We start from the raw sequence: 21,927 nt of genomic DNA, 5'->3' as shown, positions 1-21,927 counted from the left end.
CTTATTGTATTCAGGAATACTAATCCAGAACCTTGAAACTAGCATCATATACTGCAAGTACCTGAAACAAATGTTATTCAGTAAAGGTTGAATACCAAATCAGCATTCATTGAGGACATACGTTATTTTAACCATTAGTACAAAATAAAAATGAACAGTAATGTTTTTAGTAAACTCGTGTTATTGTAACCTCATTTTGCACCCTTTAAGAAATCAGATTCAACCTTCTCAAGTCTATCTTGCATAACTGAAGATACTGTAATCCTTTAACCCCAGTATTAAAACATACAGGTATGCTGGAATTTCAAGATGTGTTCCATGTTACTTAGGGAAACAATACTTACAATTGATAGAGGGTGTCAATATGGGCATCAACTCTAAAACAATCCTTACAAATCCAAAATAATTAGCGGGGTTAATGTGAACGAGATTTTATTTGGAGAAGATGGACGGCAGTTTTCACACGTATCCTGGAGCACCCCCAATTCGGCTACACAAACCCCTCTGTACCCTAACAAGCACTCAACAATGCTCTGTTGAACTGGCACTATGCACCAAAGATTGGGGCACATTACTTTCTTCACAGGACTTGAAACGATGTATTATTAAGCCAGTGAAGTGTTAAAAGGCAGCAGGACCCTGAGGGACCTCTTAGATCCTTCAGCACATGCAGTGCACTATGTGAAGCACTGCTCTGAAACAGTCAGTTAAGAGTGATTGAAGATTCTCGGTCTGCATTATCTGCAACTTTAGTCCAGTTGGTGAAGTATTTAAATGGTTGTAATCCTTTGGAAGCAGACAGCAAGGATGTACAGATTAAAATCAGACCCGCTACCATGCATTTTTCCCCATGAAAAATATACTGTACAGCGACGGCCAAAAGTTTTGCATCACCATATAGAATTAATTATGCTTCATAAAGTAAAATGAAACCGGCTGAATATTGTTAGGTTAAGATTGTGAATTACATACTGCTTTGTAGTTTTCCCATATACTTAATGAAGAAAACAGACTGAAAGATTTGAAATACAGATAAAATACTGTACTGCTATTATGGCTTCTGGTAGACACTTGCACTAGTAGAACTTTGTAGTTTTTTTGATTACATGATATTAAATAAAAGATCTACATTATATTCATATATATATATATTTATTTCGGTTATATATAAATGTCTCAATCCTAAATTTTCTAGATGCTGGGCTGTTTCTGTGGTTTGCTCCTCAGCTCACAAATAGCCATGTGCACATGCACACAGATACATAGGCACACGTCATGAATATGAGTCTATTAAATATTAATTATCCTGAAAGGGTAATACAGAACACAAGGTTATTTTTACTCTGTACTGTGCTGACACACTGTAGAACACTGTGATGCGACTGGCAGGCACAAAAATGCTCATCACAGCCAGGGATTTTTTATACATTTCGTCTTTCAGTACACAATGCATCTATCCCTCTATTTATATCTGGCATAGTTTATTTTCTGCAAACATCCCTGTTCCAAAACTCTGTATCTAGTGCAAAGTAAAGTACATGCTGTAATTGGGGCATCTTGCAGTTACAGGATTAAATCACTAGAGTGAAAGTACACAACCTCCTCTGTTCTGAAAGAAGGAGGATATGGTTTAATGCAGTGCCTTAACAAGCACGTCAATATGCAGTGGTACAGTTCATGTATGTAGATTGGACAAGATCCATACATTGGAATTCACATTATATTGCCCATCATAAGATGTCTCGCCCTATTAGGTAAGCAGCAGAGTAGATGCCAAAACTGACATCAACATAAAATGACAAAGGAGTTTAAGACATGAATGTTCATTGTCATGCAGGGAGGCAGCTGGTGTCCTTGTGCAGCTGCTCCAACCCCTTAATTAACATAAATGTCTCATCCAAGTGGACGGTAGTTCTCAAAAAAAAAATAAAATAAAAAAAAAACCCTGGTCAAATTAGCAATTTTTAAACACCCAGCAAGTACACAGTAAACACAAATTACATTGGTAAAATACATTTTTCATTATACATGTACAACTTCAAAGCCTTGTTGATATTTAATTAAAAAGCTGCAGAGATACAGTTGCATTACACGTAACTACTGTAAGCAGCTATCAGTATACATTGAAATTCAGTTACACTTGAACAGCACTTCTAAGGAACAGAGTAATAAAGAAGAGATTGTCAAAAGGAAGGCACTCTGAAACTCTCTCCCAGCTTTGGTGTGTGATGCTCCCACCGTCGCTAGCTTTAAATCAACTCTCAAGACCCACCTGTTCTCTCTTGCTTTCCATGCTCTTTAAGCCTGATATCTGCTATTAGCTGCTATGTTGCTGTTGCTATTTCATGTATTATGCTACTGTCATGTATTATGCACTTTCCACTGTATTTAATTTGTTATGCTTTTTTTTTTTACTGTATATCATGTATTATGCATTTCTCTGTATTTAAAGTATTATAGATTTACTGCATCTTGTAAAGTGCTTTGTGATGGTGGTCCACTGTGAAAGGCGCTATATAAAATAAAGATAGATAGATTGATAGATTATTATTATTATTATTATTATTATTATTATTATTATTATTATTATTATTATTATTATTATTAATGATTTCAAGATTTAATCCTTATTGTTTATGTTTAAGTTTATAAGTTGTATATAATTTTATGTGAAGTGATGTTATTTCGCTTTGTAGTCCCCCACTAAAACAGCAGGATATTACTGTGCATTTCTTAATATAGCTAAAGTTAGAGATTATACATTCACCATTGCGACGCGTGAGTTAAAGTTATGTAACTACTGTAGAGTGATAAACTGTGGTTCTGTTGAGTGTATGAGGAAACGGGGACGGCACAGATAATAGCGACCCCTCACTTCTAAATACAGCACTACACACCTGATTGAAAATGTTAAGTTACAAAAACAGATTTTTTCTACTGACTGGATGTGATCAAATCACACACATAGCAGACTTCTTCATTAAGTTGTGGAGAAAGAAATCAGTCCATTAAATCAAATATAAAAAAGCTGCATGGACTGTAAAATACTTTTGGCAGAGTCAACACTACATCCATTGTGTCAATCACTAAGAACACAAACCTGTATTACTCATTACCTGAACTATGTGGGTCACTTCTCTTACTGGATAACCCTTGAAAGACTACAACCCACACAAACAACATGAGTCTCAGTCCCTTTGGTGACCAGGCAATTCATTCATATTATTCTAACAGAATGTCACTTACCAGTTGCAGAATGTCTTCATCTTTTGGCATGACACAGAGCTCAAGAACAGGGTCACTAAAATGAACAGCAGAAAAGTACATTCAATATAAAATTAGCAGACAACCTTAGAAGAGCACAAATAAAATCCCAGAAACCAAACTGTTAGCATGTTTAATAAAAATAAAAAACTTAAAAAACAAAAAAGTATGTTTTATGTCTGAAAGCAGTTTAAAAAGTCATTGATTATAGTGGGGTTCATTGTATATATTCCATTCCAGTCCTCAATACCAGACCTCTTCTCAGGCCCATTACACAGATAACACAGACATGAGTGTAGATCCCAGGGGGGATGGGGGGTATATATAGCCCCCAATTTTTGGTCAGGGGGATAACATACGCACCACCCCCCCACCCCCTCCCAGTTTTCAAACTTAATTTTACTGTAATTATAATATTTATTCTTTTCGCATATCATCTTGTACCCGTAAAAAAATAAAAATGATCCGCTAATTATGTAGAACAGAACAATACGTACTGTACGTCGTGCTAAAAAACTAAAATAGTTACAACCAAACTGTACTCAAAGGAAAGCTCTGCATTCTGTCAAGCAAACAACATTCCACATTGCACTGCATTATCTAATAATCTCGTGCTTGAACAGAGGAAGCAGGTTTCATCATGTCTTCTCTGAAGAAAAAACGAATTAAACATAAGACGATCCCGTCATTCTTTTTACCATCCACATCCACTGAGACGGATACTTGTGATGATTCAGGTCGGATTCTGTTTACTTTATTTGTTTATTTTATTATATAAAATGTTATACTGCAGCAAAACACCCTACCCGGACGCAGCGCAAAGGAATATCCCTTAAAAAGTGTCCTGAGGGCATCAGGTCATTCTTAATAGTTAGGTATTAGGTTAGGGTTAGGTTTTCGGGCTGGGGTTGCTTAAGGTTAGGGTTGGGGTTGGGTTAGGGTCAAGGTGGGTTGATTTTGTAGAGTTGCTGAGCTCTGGAAGTAAAAGGTGGGAGTTCTTCGCAAATGCCCTTGAATCATCTGATGCCCTCAGGACACTTTCTAGGGGATATTCCTTTCCGCTGCTATCCAGACCTCCATAGTTTCGAACAAAAACTTCATCTTAGGTCACACCCTTATTGTCCGGAAGCACTTCCCCTGTAGGTCACTGTACCCGCGAAATTTATAAATTCCTTGTGTGTTGGAAATTGTACCAGTCAAATCCTACGAATACGTTTCATCTTTAATTGTCAGTTTAATTTTTGTGTACTAGTTTTAAAATGTCAAAATGAAAAATATGTGAACATGTTATTAATATTTAGCGTACATACACTTGGTTAGCCTTAGCCTGCTGTTTCGAGTCTGTAAAGCAGTCTTTCTTTACTGTACGTTTCCACTATTGAAAGTGGAGTAACACTTAGTTGATTTTGTAATTAATTCTAAAATAGTTTGAACACTTTTTCTACTTGCTAATCAGCTGTTGACGTCAAAATGAAAAGAGTCTAGGCCAGCCAAAGCAATGTTAAGACTGAGCAATCGCCGAGTGACGATTCTGACAGTTTGGACAACACAAAAACATCAGACCTACAAAAAGAAGTCGACACCAAGCCCAAACTAAATCAGCAAACTTCTCATCAGCCAGGATCTTCCCTATCTGGACAAGAGCAAATAAACTCCCCTGCAAGTATTAATGCTGTTGATTACTCTGATTGTTGGAGTAAACAACATCATCTGGAATACAAAGAGAAATATAAAGAGCTGTTTTCGAAAGTTGCTGTCGTGATGCAAATAAATGACATACTGTCTAAGGGCATGTTCATAAAAAAATGTAAAGATTTTTAAATAATTAATATAGACCTTTTATGATGTGTAATCTAAAAACAATTGACAGTAAAATAATGTACTTTATTTGTTTCATTGTATAAAATTAAAACACTAGTCCTTTAAAATAAAAAAGGTTAACATATTGTAGATGGCATTTAAAAACGATAGATGTGGTAAAGTTATGCAACCACCCCCGCCTCCCCGGGATTATTATTATTATTATTATTATTATTATTATTATTATTATTATTATTATTATTATTATTATTATTATTTGCATATCTATATCTTTTTTAAAACCACTTTAAACACTGCACTTAGAAAACGGTTGTAAATCCGAAATAACATTTTTGTTAATAGCTACGTCAATCCTCAGTTAATGAATACATTTGACATTCATCTCGCATCTTGTGGTTGGTTTATCATTCTACATATTGTTGTTGGCTTGGCCAAAATATTACTGGGTAAATGTATTAATACAAAATACTCAGCGAAAAATGTATCAAAATACCAAACACAAACTACTTTGGATAAACTGTATTTTAACTACAAAATACAATTGTACTTGGAAAATACCTTTAATAGAAGAAAGTAAGATTTTCATAGGACAACCAGACTAATTTATTTGGTCAATAAATGAACTGAAACAGTGAATAATGCATAGGTGTCAAAAACTGAGCCATGACACATTAAATTAAAGCTTGTGTTTGCTGCGCTTTAATTTTCTACTTTAACTTGCAATTATTTTACTTATTTATTTATTTATTTATTTATTGATTGTATATTACTTAGGCTCAGTAACAAACTACAATGATTTGTATATTTGCCTATGTCATGTTTACACAGTTTATCTATGTTTAAGCATTTTGTTTTAGCATTTATACATTTGAAAATGTATAACAAAAAATATGATTTATGATAAAGGAGCAAAGAAAATACTTTTGATCATTAAAGCATTAGAACATTTAACTGTAATAGACTAACACTGCATTGTTTTCAATGCATTGGTACATGGATGGAATTTGTTTCACTAAAATCGGCATGTGATGTCCTTTTAAATGTTGGTCCTTGAAAAAGTCCTTAAGTCCTTGAATTTTTTTTTTACCATGGCCTTTATGAACCCTGAAATATTCATAAGATTTATGTTCTGTTTTTCAAATCAATTAAATTACATTTCATATCTGTCAATCTATTTACCATTTATATTCACCTTCTCTCTTTTACTTGTATTGTTTGTTGTCTCTATTACATTGTAAAACTTAGGTGTGGTACAGAATTCATCTAGTGTTCAAATAAAGGTCAAGTTCATTGACTATCATTAGCTTAAACGTGTATTAAAATTGGTCAGAATATACATATTGCAATTTATTGACATTATTATTAATACCAGTCCTTTCCACCCCCAGTTTGATTTTTGCAATCATAAATCAGCTCAATGTAAGAATTCCCCCCCCCCCCCCAGGTTTTGAGACAGATCTACACCCCTGTGCACAGAGTTCTTGTTGGCTCAGTAACAGTGACATTTAAATAAACGATTTCGGTAAAACAGCAAGTACTTTCCCACTCTGTTTACTGTTTGATGATATACAACTCTTTTTAAAAGGAACCATTTGAAACAAGTGACAATCTCCAACTGCTCTTTATGGAAACTGCAGCTGTTTCCATAACTTAGTGGGTTCAGCAATTGAACAGAAAAATAAATAAACCCACTACAGTACCTACTTCTTATTAAAACTAGGCAGCACCCCAGAATGAACTTTAAAAAAAAAATCACTTTATTCCCTATTAGAAAAGCTTTACAGGGTATCACACCAACAAGACAGACATCAGCTGGTGGCTCTCAAGATGTACTGTCATTTAATAGGATGTGTCTCTGTATAAACCTATCAGCCTGAATATTGGGTACTAGTTTTTATAAAACCTAATGTACCATATACAAGCAAACCATTCACTGGACACAGAATCAGGAGATTCCCAATTTGACATGATGAGCAGTCTGCAGCAGGAAGAGAGATATGAATAACACTGCATAATAAAGACTTTCCACATTATCCATCAATATACTATCCTGAAGTACCTAAATAAGGAACTGAAATTCAATTATAGTCATGGGTAATTAACTCATTGACCAAAACATGCAAATACCAGATATGGAGATGCATGACACACCTACGCTTCCTGTTTTGAGAACAGGGAAAGCTATTCATCGCTTTGCAAAGGAACTGTGTTAAAAATAAAAAAAGACAGAAGCTCATCGGGAACAAGAAATCAGATAAAGTTGAAGGAGAAGGCACTACAAGTCCGTACAGTTAGTATACTTAGTTAAATAACTGCCAACACCCACATCCCTTAACTATGCAAACAATTTTTGATTCACACCACTCAGTCTCTGAAGATGCCAGCTGGGATGCATGGTAAATCGATTGGATTAATCTACTAAAACTCTCATTTAATTTATTGCAGTAACATTAGTGTGTGCCAGAGGAACATGAAGTTAACATAATGCATGTTTACCTGTTTTGAATCAAGGCAATTACTTGGGAGTACGTCTTTCCAATAATACTCTCTCCGTTCACTTTTACAATCCTGTCTCCTGTAAAGACATTCAAACATATCACAAAGGGATTAAAACACACAGAAACAAGGGAACATTCAAATACATTCCCATCAGATCTTGGGCAATCTGATTTTGGCATTCAAAGGTTATGCCGCAGGTAAGAGAACTGTCCAAGTCATATCTTCTGATGTGATATTCCACTGCAGTGACGAGACTCTGTGAGCTACAACAGGGAGTTTGTCACCCTTAAAATGTGTCCATTTTTTTTTTTAGATACAAGCTAAAAGTATTTTATTGGTCCACTAATACTGTATAGATATTGTATCCCCCCCCCCCCCCATCACATTTTATGAACCCTGTAGTAAACCTGTCAATTGTGACAGTCCTGAGGATAATGTTTAAAGTCGTGGTCATTATACAGTGAAATGTCAGTTTCATAATTGCTATAATTTGTTGGGAGCTAACCCGCATGTGTTATAATGAGACTCTTCTTCGTAATGGACAAGTAAGGGTGGCACAGAGATAATCGGTTGACTAGAGGATCATCACATTGGGCTACATTCTCAAAGCTATTTACTACAAAACTTCATTAGCACATTGTTTTTCACAAAGGAGAAACACACCCAATAAAGTTACCAAAACAGATATAAAACAACTAAGACTTTTAACTTAGGAACTTTTAAGTAGTCTTAAACTGTTTGTTTTATCCTTTTTTTTTTTTTTTAATTACTGTGGCAAAGTGCCCCGCCCCTGTGTGCATTTGTGTGTTCTGTGTATGTATGTATGCGTGCGTATGTTAATGTTGGTGTATAGATTGGTACACGGGATATAAACGGGTCTGTGTTTCACGTGTGTTTAAAGTGTATATTTGTATTTAGGCACAGGATTGCACATCACGCACGTGCATTTAAAATATAATATGTGAACACGGGGTTTCACGTAATGAATTCACGTGCTGGGATTCAAGTGAATAATTAATTAGTAATTGAATCCCAGCACAAACAGTATAAATAGATGCACGTTTAGTCACTCGTGGTTTAGGTGTTCGGTGAGTGGAGAACGAGTGTGGAGAAGGAGAAATTAAATAATAAGAAAGAACGTAAATATAAAGTGAATAACTGTCTCACTCACCGTGTTTCGTTTGTCTGTCTGTTTACTGTGTAGTCCGTTTTGTTTGTCTTTTTATTTTGGCGTGTAGTGCCGTGTCCCGTGTTTTTGTGTTTAAAACCTTTTATTTTCTGTTTATTAAATGCTGAGCGCGATCACGCGCCCAGCTTATACCAAACCACATCTCTCTGTTTATTTATCTCCTGCATCTGGTCTGACGCCACCCACTCCGGCCGTCTTTGTGACAATTACATTTAGTGTTTTTTGTTTAGATAAAAAATTGACTACTTAGGAGTACAGCTTTTAGAATCTAGTTTCTGTAACAGTACGTTTGAAAATAGTGTAAAATTGATTAAAGGCATGAGATGTCTTGCAATCCAACTACAAGTACAGGTACATTTTTTAAATTATAAACAAATACTTGCATTATGACAGTTACAAACAAGCACACGACACAAAAAGGACCCAACTCTTGAGACACAAGTTATTAAAATGTTTATCATTTCTGTTTAGTTCATACAGGCTTCCCTTTAACAATTGTATACATAGTGCACCTCTGATAAAATTCCAATGTAGAAATGTGTGAGCCAGTTGTGTTCTTACCTGTGCAGAGCCCAGCCTCATGGGCAGGCCCTCCTTCCTTCACCTGCTTAACAAAGATTGTATCCATGGGCTCCAGCCTGTTCCGCTGTCTCCCTGCAGGACACAAAAAAAGACATGCGTGTTTATCTTGAGAAACCAACATTGAAGTAAAATGTCCGGCAGTGCTCTTAAAAAGATAAAAAACTGGTACAGGATACATTGAAGAAAGGTATGAGCATACTGTACTATATGAGCTTCCCCAGAAAGACCCCAGTCCAGTTGTGACCTGAGCAATCTCTGCCACTGAGTCCTCTCAAACAGACTGACCTGAGCAGGACTCAGACCCTGGCATGCACCGTGAAGTGCCTTCAAATAAAAAAAAACAGACACCCCCTTTATGACTTACTTCACTCATGAACTCAATGATACAGTATGTATGTGTATTGGCTTCCTTTTATCAACACGTAGCCTAAAATACTTTATGAATAAAAGAGCAGCTTAAAAACAAGTTGACGATTTTGATATTTGATATATACAAAATGAATAATTCTCTACTGCAGTATAAATATACTTCCAGTACACAATACAATCTAACACAGTAGGGGTAATTGGTAGTAAAATGACAAGCTTTCTGAACCCACTGTTAGCTAAATTGGTATCACCATTCATGAGTAGTGTACTGTGTATACATAGTGGTGGAAGATAAGCCAATAACCCTTGTACTGCATGAACTAGGGACAAGGCAAAACCATAACAAACAGCTACAGTACTGGATTGGGCACAATATGGGTTCATACCATATTAAAATCCCAAACTGTATTAAAAGTTTGCATACCAAAAAGTCCAACCCCCTCCACTAGTACACAAGCCACAATATAAAACTACTCAAATTAGAAATAGAAAGTTTTATAACAAATCCCTTCAGGTCAAGATGGCCCACAGGTGCAGTATGCAGTTGAGAAATAACGCCACTTCAGTGCCCCTGCTAGGCAACAAGCAATTCTGGAATGTTTTATCATGTGATAGGTGAATCACTCTTCAAAAGACAAGGTAGAGGCAGCACGATAACTGGGGCTTAGAAGGGATTGACTAAACACTGGAACACAATAGAATGTATCAAGACAACTCCTTAGTAAAACTATTGCCTTCATGTATCTTAAATTCCAAATATAAAACCACACTGTGTAGAGGAACTAGGCAGGCTATGGCAGCAGGATGGGAGAGGCTGTGAAGACCTGCTTTCAGAATCCCAGGATTCTTCTAGTGGAGGCAGAGGCTTGGCCCTCAACCCAGAAGTAATCATTACAATTCCGTGCAATTAATATAGGCTTAATGTAAGCCAGTCTTACACTGGATAAGGAAGCCTTTTTTACAGTGATTAGAACAGCAGATACCCTCTGTGTACATGACAGTACAAAACATTGATATTAAGCCCATGCCATTGTACAGTACAGTAAACCTGTGTATCAAGCAAACAGAGACAGGCAATATGAACTTAAGGTCTGCTTCTCCCAATAGGTGGCGCTGTTTGGCAGCATCACAGTGAATTTTATGTATGGACTGGACCAAATGTAATACCTTAGCAAGTTTAATCTCAAACTCTGAGAAGGAGAAGATAGCAACAGTTCTTGCATTAAATCTGCTGGGAAAAGAAGTAGATCGGCAAGGCTGAGAGCCTCAGTGCCAGAGAGAACAGTCTGTGGGCTGGAGAGTGCGGGTTGTGGGAAGATATTTGGAAATAAGCCACATGTAACAAAAAAACAAAAAATTGTGCTGCATCTTTTCTACAGTACTTTGTGTTCTTTCTTATACAATACATTAATTTCTGTAGTTCAACAGTATACTGTACTGTATCAAGGTAAAGTAAAATAACAGGTTATACTGTAGATACACTTTCATTATCAAGTTTTGCTTATTTGTACTCTTGTATATTCATCTCTACTGTGAGAAGCAAGATGTGTGGTTGTGTAATGTGTGAACTGAGCCTCTTAGTTTCCTCATTCTATGAGCAAGCAGGTCTCTTGCATTATCTAAAATGAGCTCATGTCTCATCTGATTTGGCTCAATGCAGCACCACATTCAGCCAAGTGTCAGTGTGGCTCTTGGGAGAAAGCAACTAAACTCACCCGTCTGTATTGTAGAAGTGTATATATTTAAAGCAACTGGTCTGCTATGAGCACTCTGCAATTAACATTTCACTTTTCAGCACCAGCTGAAGCCCCAGCATTTTTGTGAATCAACTGGAGGCGAGTGGCAACACACAGGCCATGTCAATGTACTGTAAGATGCCATAAAAATACTGTCAGGTGTGGCTAGAATTACTGAATTGGTGTCATGTACTGTGCAGCACGGACATGACTAATCTCACATTACTTTGAAATTCTCCAGAGCAATGCGGTTTCGGAAAACTGTCACGCCAACTTGCTAAGTGTTGTGTTTTCCCTTCTTGTTTTTTTATATCAGAACAAGGAGAGCGATGGCAAAAAAAGAAAGAAAACATGTCTGATGGTTGTGGCGACTAGAAAGAGAACAGCAGGGCACAAAGGGCACCTGAGAATGCAAGTTGACAAGAAGCAATACAGACACATTCTGGACAAAGTCCATGTGGTGTATTCAAACTTTAAGAATGGACTGATTGTAAAGGCAGAACACCCCCTCACACTTTATACACCTCTTCCCCTTTTGTCCAGCTTTGTTGGAACCTGGAGTGCCAGACAATCTGGCAGTTTTAAAAAGGGACACCGTACTTTAATAAGTGCTTTGAACAGTGCCACGGGGTTTAAGGCAAAAGCAGTGGCTGGCGAGACACCAAAATCTGTTTGCAGTGCTGTTACAGTACCTCAAAACATGAATGGAATCCGACGGAACTATAGAACAAGTGCCAGCAACACCTCTGCTTTAATTTAAGCAGACTGGTTCCATTTCATTTGTTTATTTCTATTGTCCCGTTACATCGCTATATATGTTATGCAATAGTAACAGGACACCAGGTAGCCTGGTGTTGGTAACTCGTTGTGTATCCAAAAGCTTTTAAATGAACTCAGGAGCGGTAAAGGTCTATACATTTAAAGAACATCCATTTACTTAAATTCCTTTTACAAACAGGGTGTGAATCTGATCATACTGTATGGTCCAACTGGAAGTTAAAACTCGCAATAACTGCCAAGCCTGTAGTCATAAAACCACCAGGACAGCATGTCTGTGTGATCGTGTGTGGGCATTCAACAATGCCCAGGAATACTCGCACACAATAGTTGCACATTATGTAATACAGTGGAGTCAGCCCCACCCTTCAGCAACAACGTTGTGCTCGTACAGTAGAGAAGTAGTATTATACACCCTCTGTTGGTGATATCCCACAATTACTGTTTTCACCATCCTTTTTACTGAGCAACTGGTAATTTTGCTAAACATACTGAAGTATTCAATTTCAGTTTTAGTACTAGCAATGTGATAATTTTATAAGGAGAATCTTAATTGATTACGAGAGAAAGCTATCTTTATATAAAGAATCAGATATAAAATACAGTAGGGATTTACAGTAGCGCTGTTATCTGCAGACCGCATACACTACCAACAGTCATGATTCGTAATGCTAAATTATCTTCTGCTTCTGTGGTTAATCAGTTGTTTTAGCAGACAAAATGTTGCTTCAAAGTTTACAAATCACCCCACTTCAGAAATAGAGACTGCACAAAAGTAGCTCAGGACGGCCGTGACGTAATTCTCATAATGATCCAGATTCCCAACAATGAACCACAATTTGCAAAGACAACACAGTAAATTCTCGTTAATACTGGATTAGACAAATTTCTTGATACTACAAATGTTCTACAGATTTAGCAGTCCCTTATTAATAAAACAAACATTCAAACAAACAAACAAACAAAAAAAGCAGAGTGTAAAGGATATTGGGAAATGTATTAACTTGCATCCAGATTAGTGTTTCAGTCTGTACTGTATTAGTGCTGTTTTGGGACTACAGATCCTATGATGCACTTCGAGTTGTCATAGTGCTGATGCATCACATCCTTGCAGAAGAAAGTGGTAGTGTTGAAAGAGGTGGATAATGTACCACCAAACAGAAAAAGAAAGATATTGCTGCAGATTCCAACAAGACCGCAAACCATTTTAACCATTCTGAAAAAAAACAGGATACAATAATACAGGCAATAATACCTGATGCTGAGGACGTCTTCGGTGGTTTAAAAATGCCCTTCAGAATGGGACAGATTGCAAGTGCTGTTCATTTGCAATGTATAATTTTTAAAAGTTCACTTCCAAAGGCATTTTCAATAAAATGCAAAAGTACTTTGTTCTGTAATTGAAATTTGATTTCAGTGTTACTGTAACTTCAATAAAAACTGTTGGCATGCATTTGGCTTAAGACTCCTGATAAGATTTTTTTTTTTTTTTTTTGCTGGTCCCTTGAATTCACTAATTATTATCTATTTTCAACCACCAGGGGACAGTAGTTTGTAACATGTCAGGACTGAACTGGTATTCAGCTGCTTACCAGCGGAGTTAATTTATTTTACAATGGCAGTAACATACCTACAGTATTTTAAGTATAACAGGTGGAGGACAGACTTAAATAACAGGTAGAAACAAAGACTGTATGGGGAAAATAACTAAGCCTTTGAACAAAAAAACTAAATGGAATAAACAAAATAAACAAATAAACAAATAAATAAATAAATACTGTACCAACCTTTAAGAACATAAGAAAGTTTACAAATGAGAGGAGGCCATTCAGCCCATCTTGCTCGTTTAGTTGTTAGTAGCTTATTGATCACAAAATCTCATCAAGCAGCTTCTTGAAGGATCCCAGGGTGTCAGCTTCAACAACATTACTGGGGAGTTGGTTACAGACCCTCACAATTCTCTGTGTAAAAAAGTGCCTCCTATTTTCTGTTCTGAATGCCCCTTCAGCTAATCTCCATTTGTGACCCCTGGTCCTTGTTTCTTTTTTCAGGTCAAAAAAGTCCCCTGGGTCGACATTGTCTATACCTTTTAGGATTTTGAATGCTTGAATCAGATCACCGCATAGTCTTCTTTGTTCAAGACTGAAACAACCACCACATTGTACCCCATCCCCTCCACACAAAGGATAATCTTATCTTTTGTTTCTCATAGTTTTGGTTATTTCTTGATTACATTCATTTTTTCTGTGTTCGTTTTGGTGCTCCAGCTAAATTCAAATTGCCCATTCATAAATGGATTGTTTCAGCGTCAGGGAGAGAATGAAAAGCACACACACTGCACTATTTCCTGGTGACTCAGCATACCTTTCTAATGCTTTAAAGTCTTTCTGAGCCTTTCAAGCCCTTCTCCAAAAGCACCCTGGCGAGACACAGCCCCTGTAATCTTGTAACTGGGTGGCAGCTTTTGTGAAAACTATTTTTGGTTTCACAATTATTCAAATATACACATGTGGGTAGTCCAAATCGAAGATATATCAAAATAAAACATGTCCAGTACAGTGCATGACTTTCATACCGCCAATAGAGACTTTCTATAGCAGGTAGGTATGTCCCCTGTCTAGTGCTTCAGTATTATTATTATTTGTTGGCAGCGAGAATAAAATACCTTTTATGTAGCTACTAGGCATGCTCCAAGCTAACACTGCAAGCCCTTTTTCTCTGGCAATAGAATCAGTGCTGTAGGCATGTACTGCAACAGGCTAACCGAGGAAAGGGGCTGGAAACACACTTTTTTTTTTTTTTTTTAACAGATTAGTCTGGAACAAACAAAGCTCTGTTCTTTAGAGGACACAACCCTATCGTGAAACGCCGTTCAAGTTCAGATTACTGCTTTTCGCTTTTTAATGAGCCACACCTTTGTAAGCCGCTAGTTGGCCAATAGGAATGCAGGTGTTTAAATACTGAAGGCAGTTTGTTACTTTTAAAATGAACCACTGTAGAGTAAAATGGTAATTGGTTCAAAAGGAATGACGCATTAAACTGTAGGAACTGCTGTTTCAATTTAAAAGGGGCCTGATTTTACTTTATGGCTGGTAGCATCTAAAATCAACTATAATATAAACTCAGATCTTTTGATGCCAGTCTTTCTGATATTTCTTAAGTCTAAGTAGGGGAAATTGTAGGGATTGATGCAAGCCAGAAATTCAGTGTTGACAAGATGTGAGAACCACTAATTCATTGAGAGCACTTACCATGCAAGTCACTAATGCATTGAGAGCACTTACCATGCAAGTCACTAATGCAGTTTTGTGGTTTCAGGCAAACTGTGTGGGTTGTGATGTCACCTGCATCCTTCTAATATTGTATTGATTTACTTCCACACAGTATACTGTACAGGACAGCTCTTATTCTAAATTTAAATTATAAATGCTCCTGTTAACTTTTACAGAATATTTTACTGAGTAAAATGCTGTATTAAACATGTTTTTTTTCAATTGCAGGAGTACAGTTGTACAAAATATGCCCTGTATACTGTACACATTCATCCATGTTATGAAATTAAAAAGCTGCAGACCCCCTGGTTCAAGGGTTATGTGAACATTCAAAATCATCTGCAGAACTAGACTGTACCAACATGACCCTAAAACGAGGGCTTCACTTGCTTTGTCCACTTATACCCGTCTCCATTCAGTGGAACAAAAGCTTTCACAAAAAGACACGTCTGTCTTAAGCCCAAGACAGGCAGACACGGCACGGCACCGCTGGGCATTTTCACAGCACGGTACCGCTAGTCTGCACCCGGACACACAAGAGCGGTATGCACTACGCGGTACAGTAGCTGTCAGTACCACACCATACTCGAATATAATTTATATATATGGCCAAAAGTTTTCAATCAAACACAGTATTAGGATGTAGACAATAAAAAAAAAAATTAAGAAAAACATAATTTCGATATTTTATTTAACATCATGCAGTCTAAGAAAACTACAAAATTGTATCTCAAGTGTCTACCGGAAACTACAATAGAAGTACAGTATTTCATGTTAGATTTCGAAATGTCACATTTTTCAATTTATGGAAAACTACAAAGCGATATGTAATTTCAATGTGTCAACGTAACAATATTAATTCGATAGGGCGTGAAGCAACACTTTTGGCCATAGCTGCAATGCCCCCATATAATCAACTAACACTGATTTGTTTTTCAACTTTTTCTGTCATCTATATGCAGGTGTATGAAATGAGCAATCTGAGCTTAACAAAGAAACACAATACATTCCTGACAGCAAGTAGCCTACTGCTCAAGTGTTAAAAAAATATATCCTTTTACAGCCAGTTATTTAGTAAAAATAGTAGTGGACTACAGAAATAATAAAAAAGGCAAGAAGGATGCTTATTTGCCTGTCCTTTTATGAAATATAGGAGGGATCAAACACTTCAGGGTGCTTGGACACCTCCGTAGACAACAGTTTCATTCATGATTTTTCCTGGCAAGCATGTGTTGTCAGCACTTGGCTCTGATTGGTTAATCCACCGACAGTACGGCACGGCAGCCAGAAGAAATCGCTCTGGATTTGATTTGAGCGGTACCGCTCAGCGTCGCCACGGGACTAGCGGTATCGTCCCGCGCTGATCTGTCCAACACCATATGACAGCAATGGCAGCGATACAGGCAACAAAATGCCTCGCTTGTCACGCCTGTCTGTCCCGGGCTTTAGGCCTCCCTGGGGACCAACCAGCGCCATTTCCCTTGAAGCTCAGTGGAGTGTTCTTATCTAGACAGGCAAACTGTTACTGTATTACTGTTAAACAGTGATCAGCTAGGCTGTATAATAAGACAAAACTGCCTGTTTCACAGATCCACCAATATTGGATTACTGGCTAATGTAAGTTTAGGCACGGTAGTCCACAATTATTGCCAACTAGGGTATTGAAACCAGCCCCTAATCATGAATGAAAACTTTTCACATCATACGTGTCATTAAGGAACCAGTTGGTGAACTTCGGTATACAATACAGTGTAGATCAAGGAAGTACCCCAATTCTTTAATACACAATGAGCTGTTTCACCCCTAGTACAGGACAGAGACACAGATATTCTTATTTACCCAAACTTCATTCTTCAGCTCTCTTTGCAGACTGTAATGACTGGGGAAGGTTGACACTGAATCCAGTTAAAAAAAAAAAAATCAAGAAAGCAGTCCCAGAGTGTAAAATGTTCTTGGCTCAAGCTAGCCTCAGCAACATACTTCTGGCTGCCCTTTCCTCTTCCACAGCTGGGCAGTTTTGTGTGGGCTGGGTCATGTTCATGTTGTTTTGAGTTTAATGATGTTATTCTGCGAGGCTGGGCACAGTCCCATTTTCTTTCTTATGCAGGCATTATGCAACAGGCATAATTCCTTTCGTTATTTCCCAGAACGTGCATTATTTCAGTAAAATGTACCTGGTAGCGCAAGAAAGGGATGTTTAGGTTTTCATATTACATGTACTGTATTATTGGTTTATCAACATCATGCCAGGGGCCAGAAGAAAAGACCTAGCACAGGTGCCATGTCACCAGTTTCATGAAGGGCCTGCTAGTTTTACTTACTTTTTCTGTTGGTTAAAAGTTTGACTTCACAACTCACCAGTAGTGCTCACAATGGGTTCCCAGAAGTGAGAGTTAAGCTACATACTGTAGGTACTTTACTTTGATCCTGCATGTGTGGAGAACTCTATACTGCTGGGACTGTAGGATGAGGAGGTGATCCTAGCTCAATAACATTTTTCCCTCTGGGTAGCCAGGTGCCCCCGTGCCCCTTAATCTTTTGAACCAAAACTGGCTACAGGCATGCTTGTGCTTGAGTTCAAGCCACAGTTGGGTACAGTAAGGGTGCATTTTTAGATGTTGCCTTTATAGGCACAGTGAGAACTATATTTTCAATGTACAGTAAAGTAAAACATGAAAACGCATTACTCATGAATTCACAATTACACTGCTGGGATGGAAGTTGACTGTACCACAGACACATGGAATGGATTTCTGTTGCTTGCTCTGTATTCCCTGCTCGGGTTGAACACATGCAAAGTTCTTCTTTTCCAAATCCAGGAACAACTGCTTGTGATCCCTACAGTAAGAAACATCCGGCAAGCAATCATATAAAAAACAAAGCTTTTGTCTCTGATCAAAAGGGTAGTTTATAACCGCTTTGGGAACCCACAAAAAAATGCTCCCTTCCTCTCTCACCAGTGTTTTGTTTACCAAGTTTAAATCACCAAGCATGGATACCTGTGTTGCATTTTTTGCAGCGGAGAAATGAACTGCACTGATGTTCTGCTCCACTTAGTTTTTGGAAACAAAGACCACTTAAAAGACCAGCTGTTGCCAAGACAGCTCAATGAAACGCCTCTAATGTCGAAGTGAAAAAACCAAAGCAGTAATAACTCATTCCCATTTGGCATCAATGCAGATACCTACTGTACAGTATGTATGAATTCCACAAAAGAAAAGAAATTGAAGGTTTACACTTGAAGAAATCCAAATAAATAAATAAATAAATGAATGGTACTTTAGCCAAACAAAAACAGTTACAACAGCAGGCTCCAAAACTTCAAAAGGAGGCGATGAATGCTTGCTTAGGTTTTTTTTCTTTTTTCAACTTTAAAACTTTGAAATAAAATCAATTAAAAAAAGCCCAAGCCCTTTGCCTTGCCAGGATTTCTCTGACCATTCTGTGAAGTACTGTACAAGCGAGACTCAGACTGCCTATTAAAATCACAGAAATCAGACTCATGTTCATTAACGGACCATGAAAAGACCAGAATGCACTGCACACAGCATACACTGAGTAAATATCCCTCAGGCAGCAGCGGTTAGAACTGAAGGTGCTAGATGGAAACCAATTCCCAGAGTTTAAGGGACCATAAAAAAGGGACTACAGATAAATACTTTAGTAAATTAAAAGCAAATAAAATGAGCTTTAAGCCTCCTTCTGATATAACCTACAGCAACCACATGTCAACACTGAGTTGCAGGTTATTTAATGTTAACTCATGGTCACTGGCTATTGTAAACCATGTATAAAAGCAACACAGAGCGGGGTGCTGCAGAGTAGCGCATTGCAGTGTGCAAGGACAGAACACTACCGAATATACAGTAGGTCCTACATGGCATGTGACATACTGTACAGTGCCAGACCATGTCAAACCAGCACTCCCTGCCATTGCTACTATACGTCCAGTTACTAGAAACAAAACCTGCTGCATTTTTGCTGCCAAGCTATAATGAATACCAATGTGTCGGATGTTATAGGAAGCAGGAAACCCCACAGCAGTTAACCAAGGAAAGATTACCAAGCAATCAAGTACCACAAACCTGCCGAACTCACCACTACCAGAAGGCACAATATTTTAGAAACAAAAGAAAAACAACTTCAGCCCAGCAAATATTTGGTTGTTTGGCACAGAAAAGCAGCACATACAAGTACTCTTAAGCCGCAATGCATGGGCTCTTGGGGGGGGGGGGGGGTTGGGGGGGGGGGAATAATGGGGAGGACCGAGATCCTTGGATTGTCTGGCTAAGCCTGCACACGCTGCTGTTCAATGAGCACACAGAGAGGGGACACAGCTGTGAGGAAAGCTGCATGTCCTCCTCTTACAGCAGGCCTCATCAGCACAGTACAGACACGCCCTGTGCACACTTACAGTGCATTCGGACACCCGTACCCAACACACTCTGTAGTGAGGGTTTATTATAAAATCAAGAACTAGTAAAAATCCCTAAAGTGCAAAAACAGTCAATGCAGGTAATGAATTTGTTTTACTGTAAATGATCTTACCTCTGTTGCCATTCTCTTCGTCCTGTAAACAAGCAAAAGAAAAAGATCACTTTCTGAAATGAGTGACGTGACACTTCCAATACAGGCTTTATAATACTGCAGCTCTGGAGTCAGACATTTTCAATAGTTCCAGTCCATTTCTGAAACCGCACCCAAGTAGAGGCAGGCATCTGCTGATTTGGATTGTTTGCTCTGGGACAAGACTTAATGTAGTTCAGGACAGTCAGTAATGCAAATTAATTAAATCTGAATTCTGTCAGATGAAACATACTGATTGGTTCCCTTTCATGCATAAGTACAGTGAAAATAAGTAATCAAAATGAGTTTATAACCAAGGACATGCAAAAAAGAATATCAAGACAACATTGATTATGTTGAAAATTACATAATCGCAGGAATACAGTACATACTGTACACACATCAGGCAGAAACAGTAAGTAATCATTTTGCTGTAAACCCTACAGCCTGATCAGTAACACTTACACACAGCACCAACTGTTTACAATCTGTGTTTCCACTGAAGAACAACATTGAATGCAAAACACTGTACTGCACTGTACGGAATTACATAAATGCCTAAAAATGTTCTTTATCCAGTGTCCGCCCATTGGCTGGAAGTATGCTTAAGAACACTGGCAAGATGTTTTCAGTGTTGTGAATCAAGCTTAAAAACACAGACAAATCAGAAACGACCAAAAAAAGTATTTCTCTTAACTTTCATTTTTTAATAAAAGCAGGCAATTCTAGTATGCTATCCAGTGTTGGTCGGAGAAAGCCTGCAAATTCCAGAAATATAAATGGATTCAGTTTTATAGAAAAGGGCCACGCTCGTAATGTCCTACAGTACGTAGTCTATGTCACTGCAGTGGAATGCGGACTTCATATATAAACACAGCTGCTTAAAATGTTGGAGAAAAAATAAAGTTCAGAGATTGAAATGGCTTGCAAGGCTACATGTAAATATTGGAAACTAATATTTTCATCCACTGAAACAGTTTTGATTCTGGATTCTGAACTTGTATTGGTTAGGGACCAAGAACCCTGATGTCTCGATCAGTGTTAAAACATTGAATCAAAATCAACAACTTGGAAAGAACCTTTCATTCGACGGGCCAACTTGTTTGTTCGAGTTTCCGAATCCAAAATACAAAGTAAAATATGTGTTCGCTGAAATTATTGTACTAAATATATATGTTTTTGCTTGAAAGAGCCAACTTCCCAACGTACGTCCGTCCGTCCCTCCCCCCGCAGTGTGTAACAATAGGGCCTTTCTTGTGTATTTTCCAGCACAGCTGTTGTGTGCTCTGGTTACCTTGCTCACCTTCAGAGAGGAGCTGACAGCAGACTCTGGAGGGTACACGATGAAGTGGCGTAGAGTGAAGCCGAAGCCCTGGGAGGTTCTGCGTAGCTGGATGGTCTTGGGCCCCGGCCACGAGAACAGCTCTTCCTCGCCCGGCGAAGCCCCCTCACTCTGCTCACACACATCCTTCTGCTTTGTCTGAAAAACAAGACAAGCAAAGGCGTTTGTTACTTGGACAGCAATAAATAAATACATACATAAATAAATAAATAAAAATAAAACCCTTACTGCTACCTTCTTGCTGACTGGATAGACCTGGATTAGCAATTGCATTGAGACATAGCAGTCAAAACACGCATTTGATTTCAAAGGAAAACAATCTGAGTTGTTTTCATGTTTGGCAGAATAAAATGTACTATATACTGTAAATATTTATACTCGCCTGAGGGCGCTCATTTTAGCCTTCAGTAAGGAGGGCGTCCGTTCTAGCCAATCATCAACTCTAGCTTCCCATATGAAAGACACCTACACTAACCACTAATTAATTTGGTTGAAAAAAATTTGTCAAGA

At 37.9% G+C, this 21,927-nt stretch overlaps 1 protein-coding gene across 7 annotated transcripts in view; it reads right to left on the bottom strand.

Moving 5' to 3' along the window:
* Positions 1 to 21,927, bottom strand: part of LOC117435676 (rho GTPase-activating protein 21-like) — a 97,148-nt gene that overhangs the window by 27,541 nt on the left and 47,680 nt on the right. For all 7 annotated transcript variants that reach the window (XM_059019793.1, XM_059019794.1, XM_059019795.1 and 4 more), the window contains 5 exons: positions 21,379 to 21,555; positions 20,058 to 20,079; positions 9,335 to 9,427; positions 7,582 to 7,660; positions 3,247 to 3,301 (listed from right to left, as the gene is read on the bottom strand). In XM_059019793.1, coding sequence (XP_058875776.1) covers positions 3,247 to 3,301; positions 7,582 to 7,660; positions 9,335 to 9,427; positions 20,058 to 20,079; positions 21,379 to 21,555 — 426 coding nt within the window. The remainder of the gene's footprint in view (positions 1 to 3,246; positions 3,302 to 7,581; positions 7,661 to 9,334; positions 9,428 to 20,057; positions 20,080 to 21,378; positions 21,556 to 21,927) is intronic.

The sequence above is a fragment of the Acipenser ruthenus genome, chromosome 3 (genome assembly GCF_902713425.1).
Source record: "Acipenser ruthenus chromosome 3, fAciRut3.2 maternal haplotype, whole genome shotgun sequence".
Lineage (NCBI taxonomy): Eukaryota > Metazoa > Chordata > Actinopteri > Acipenseriformes > Acipenseridae > Acipenser > Acipenser ruthenus.
This window is presented reverse-complemented; position numbering and strand designations above follow the sequence as displayed.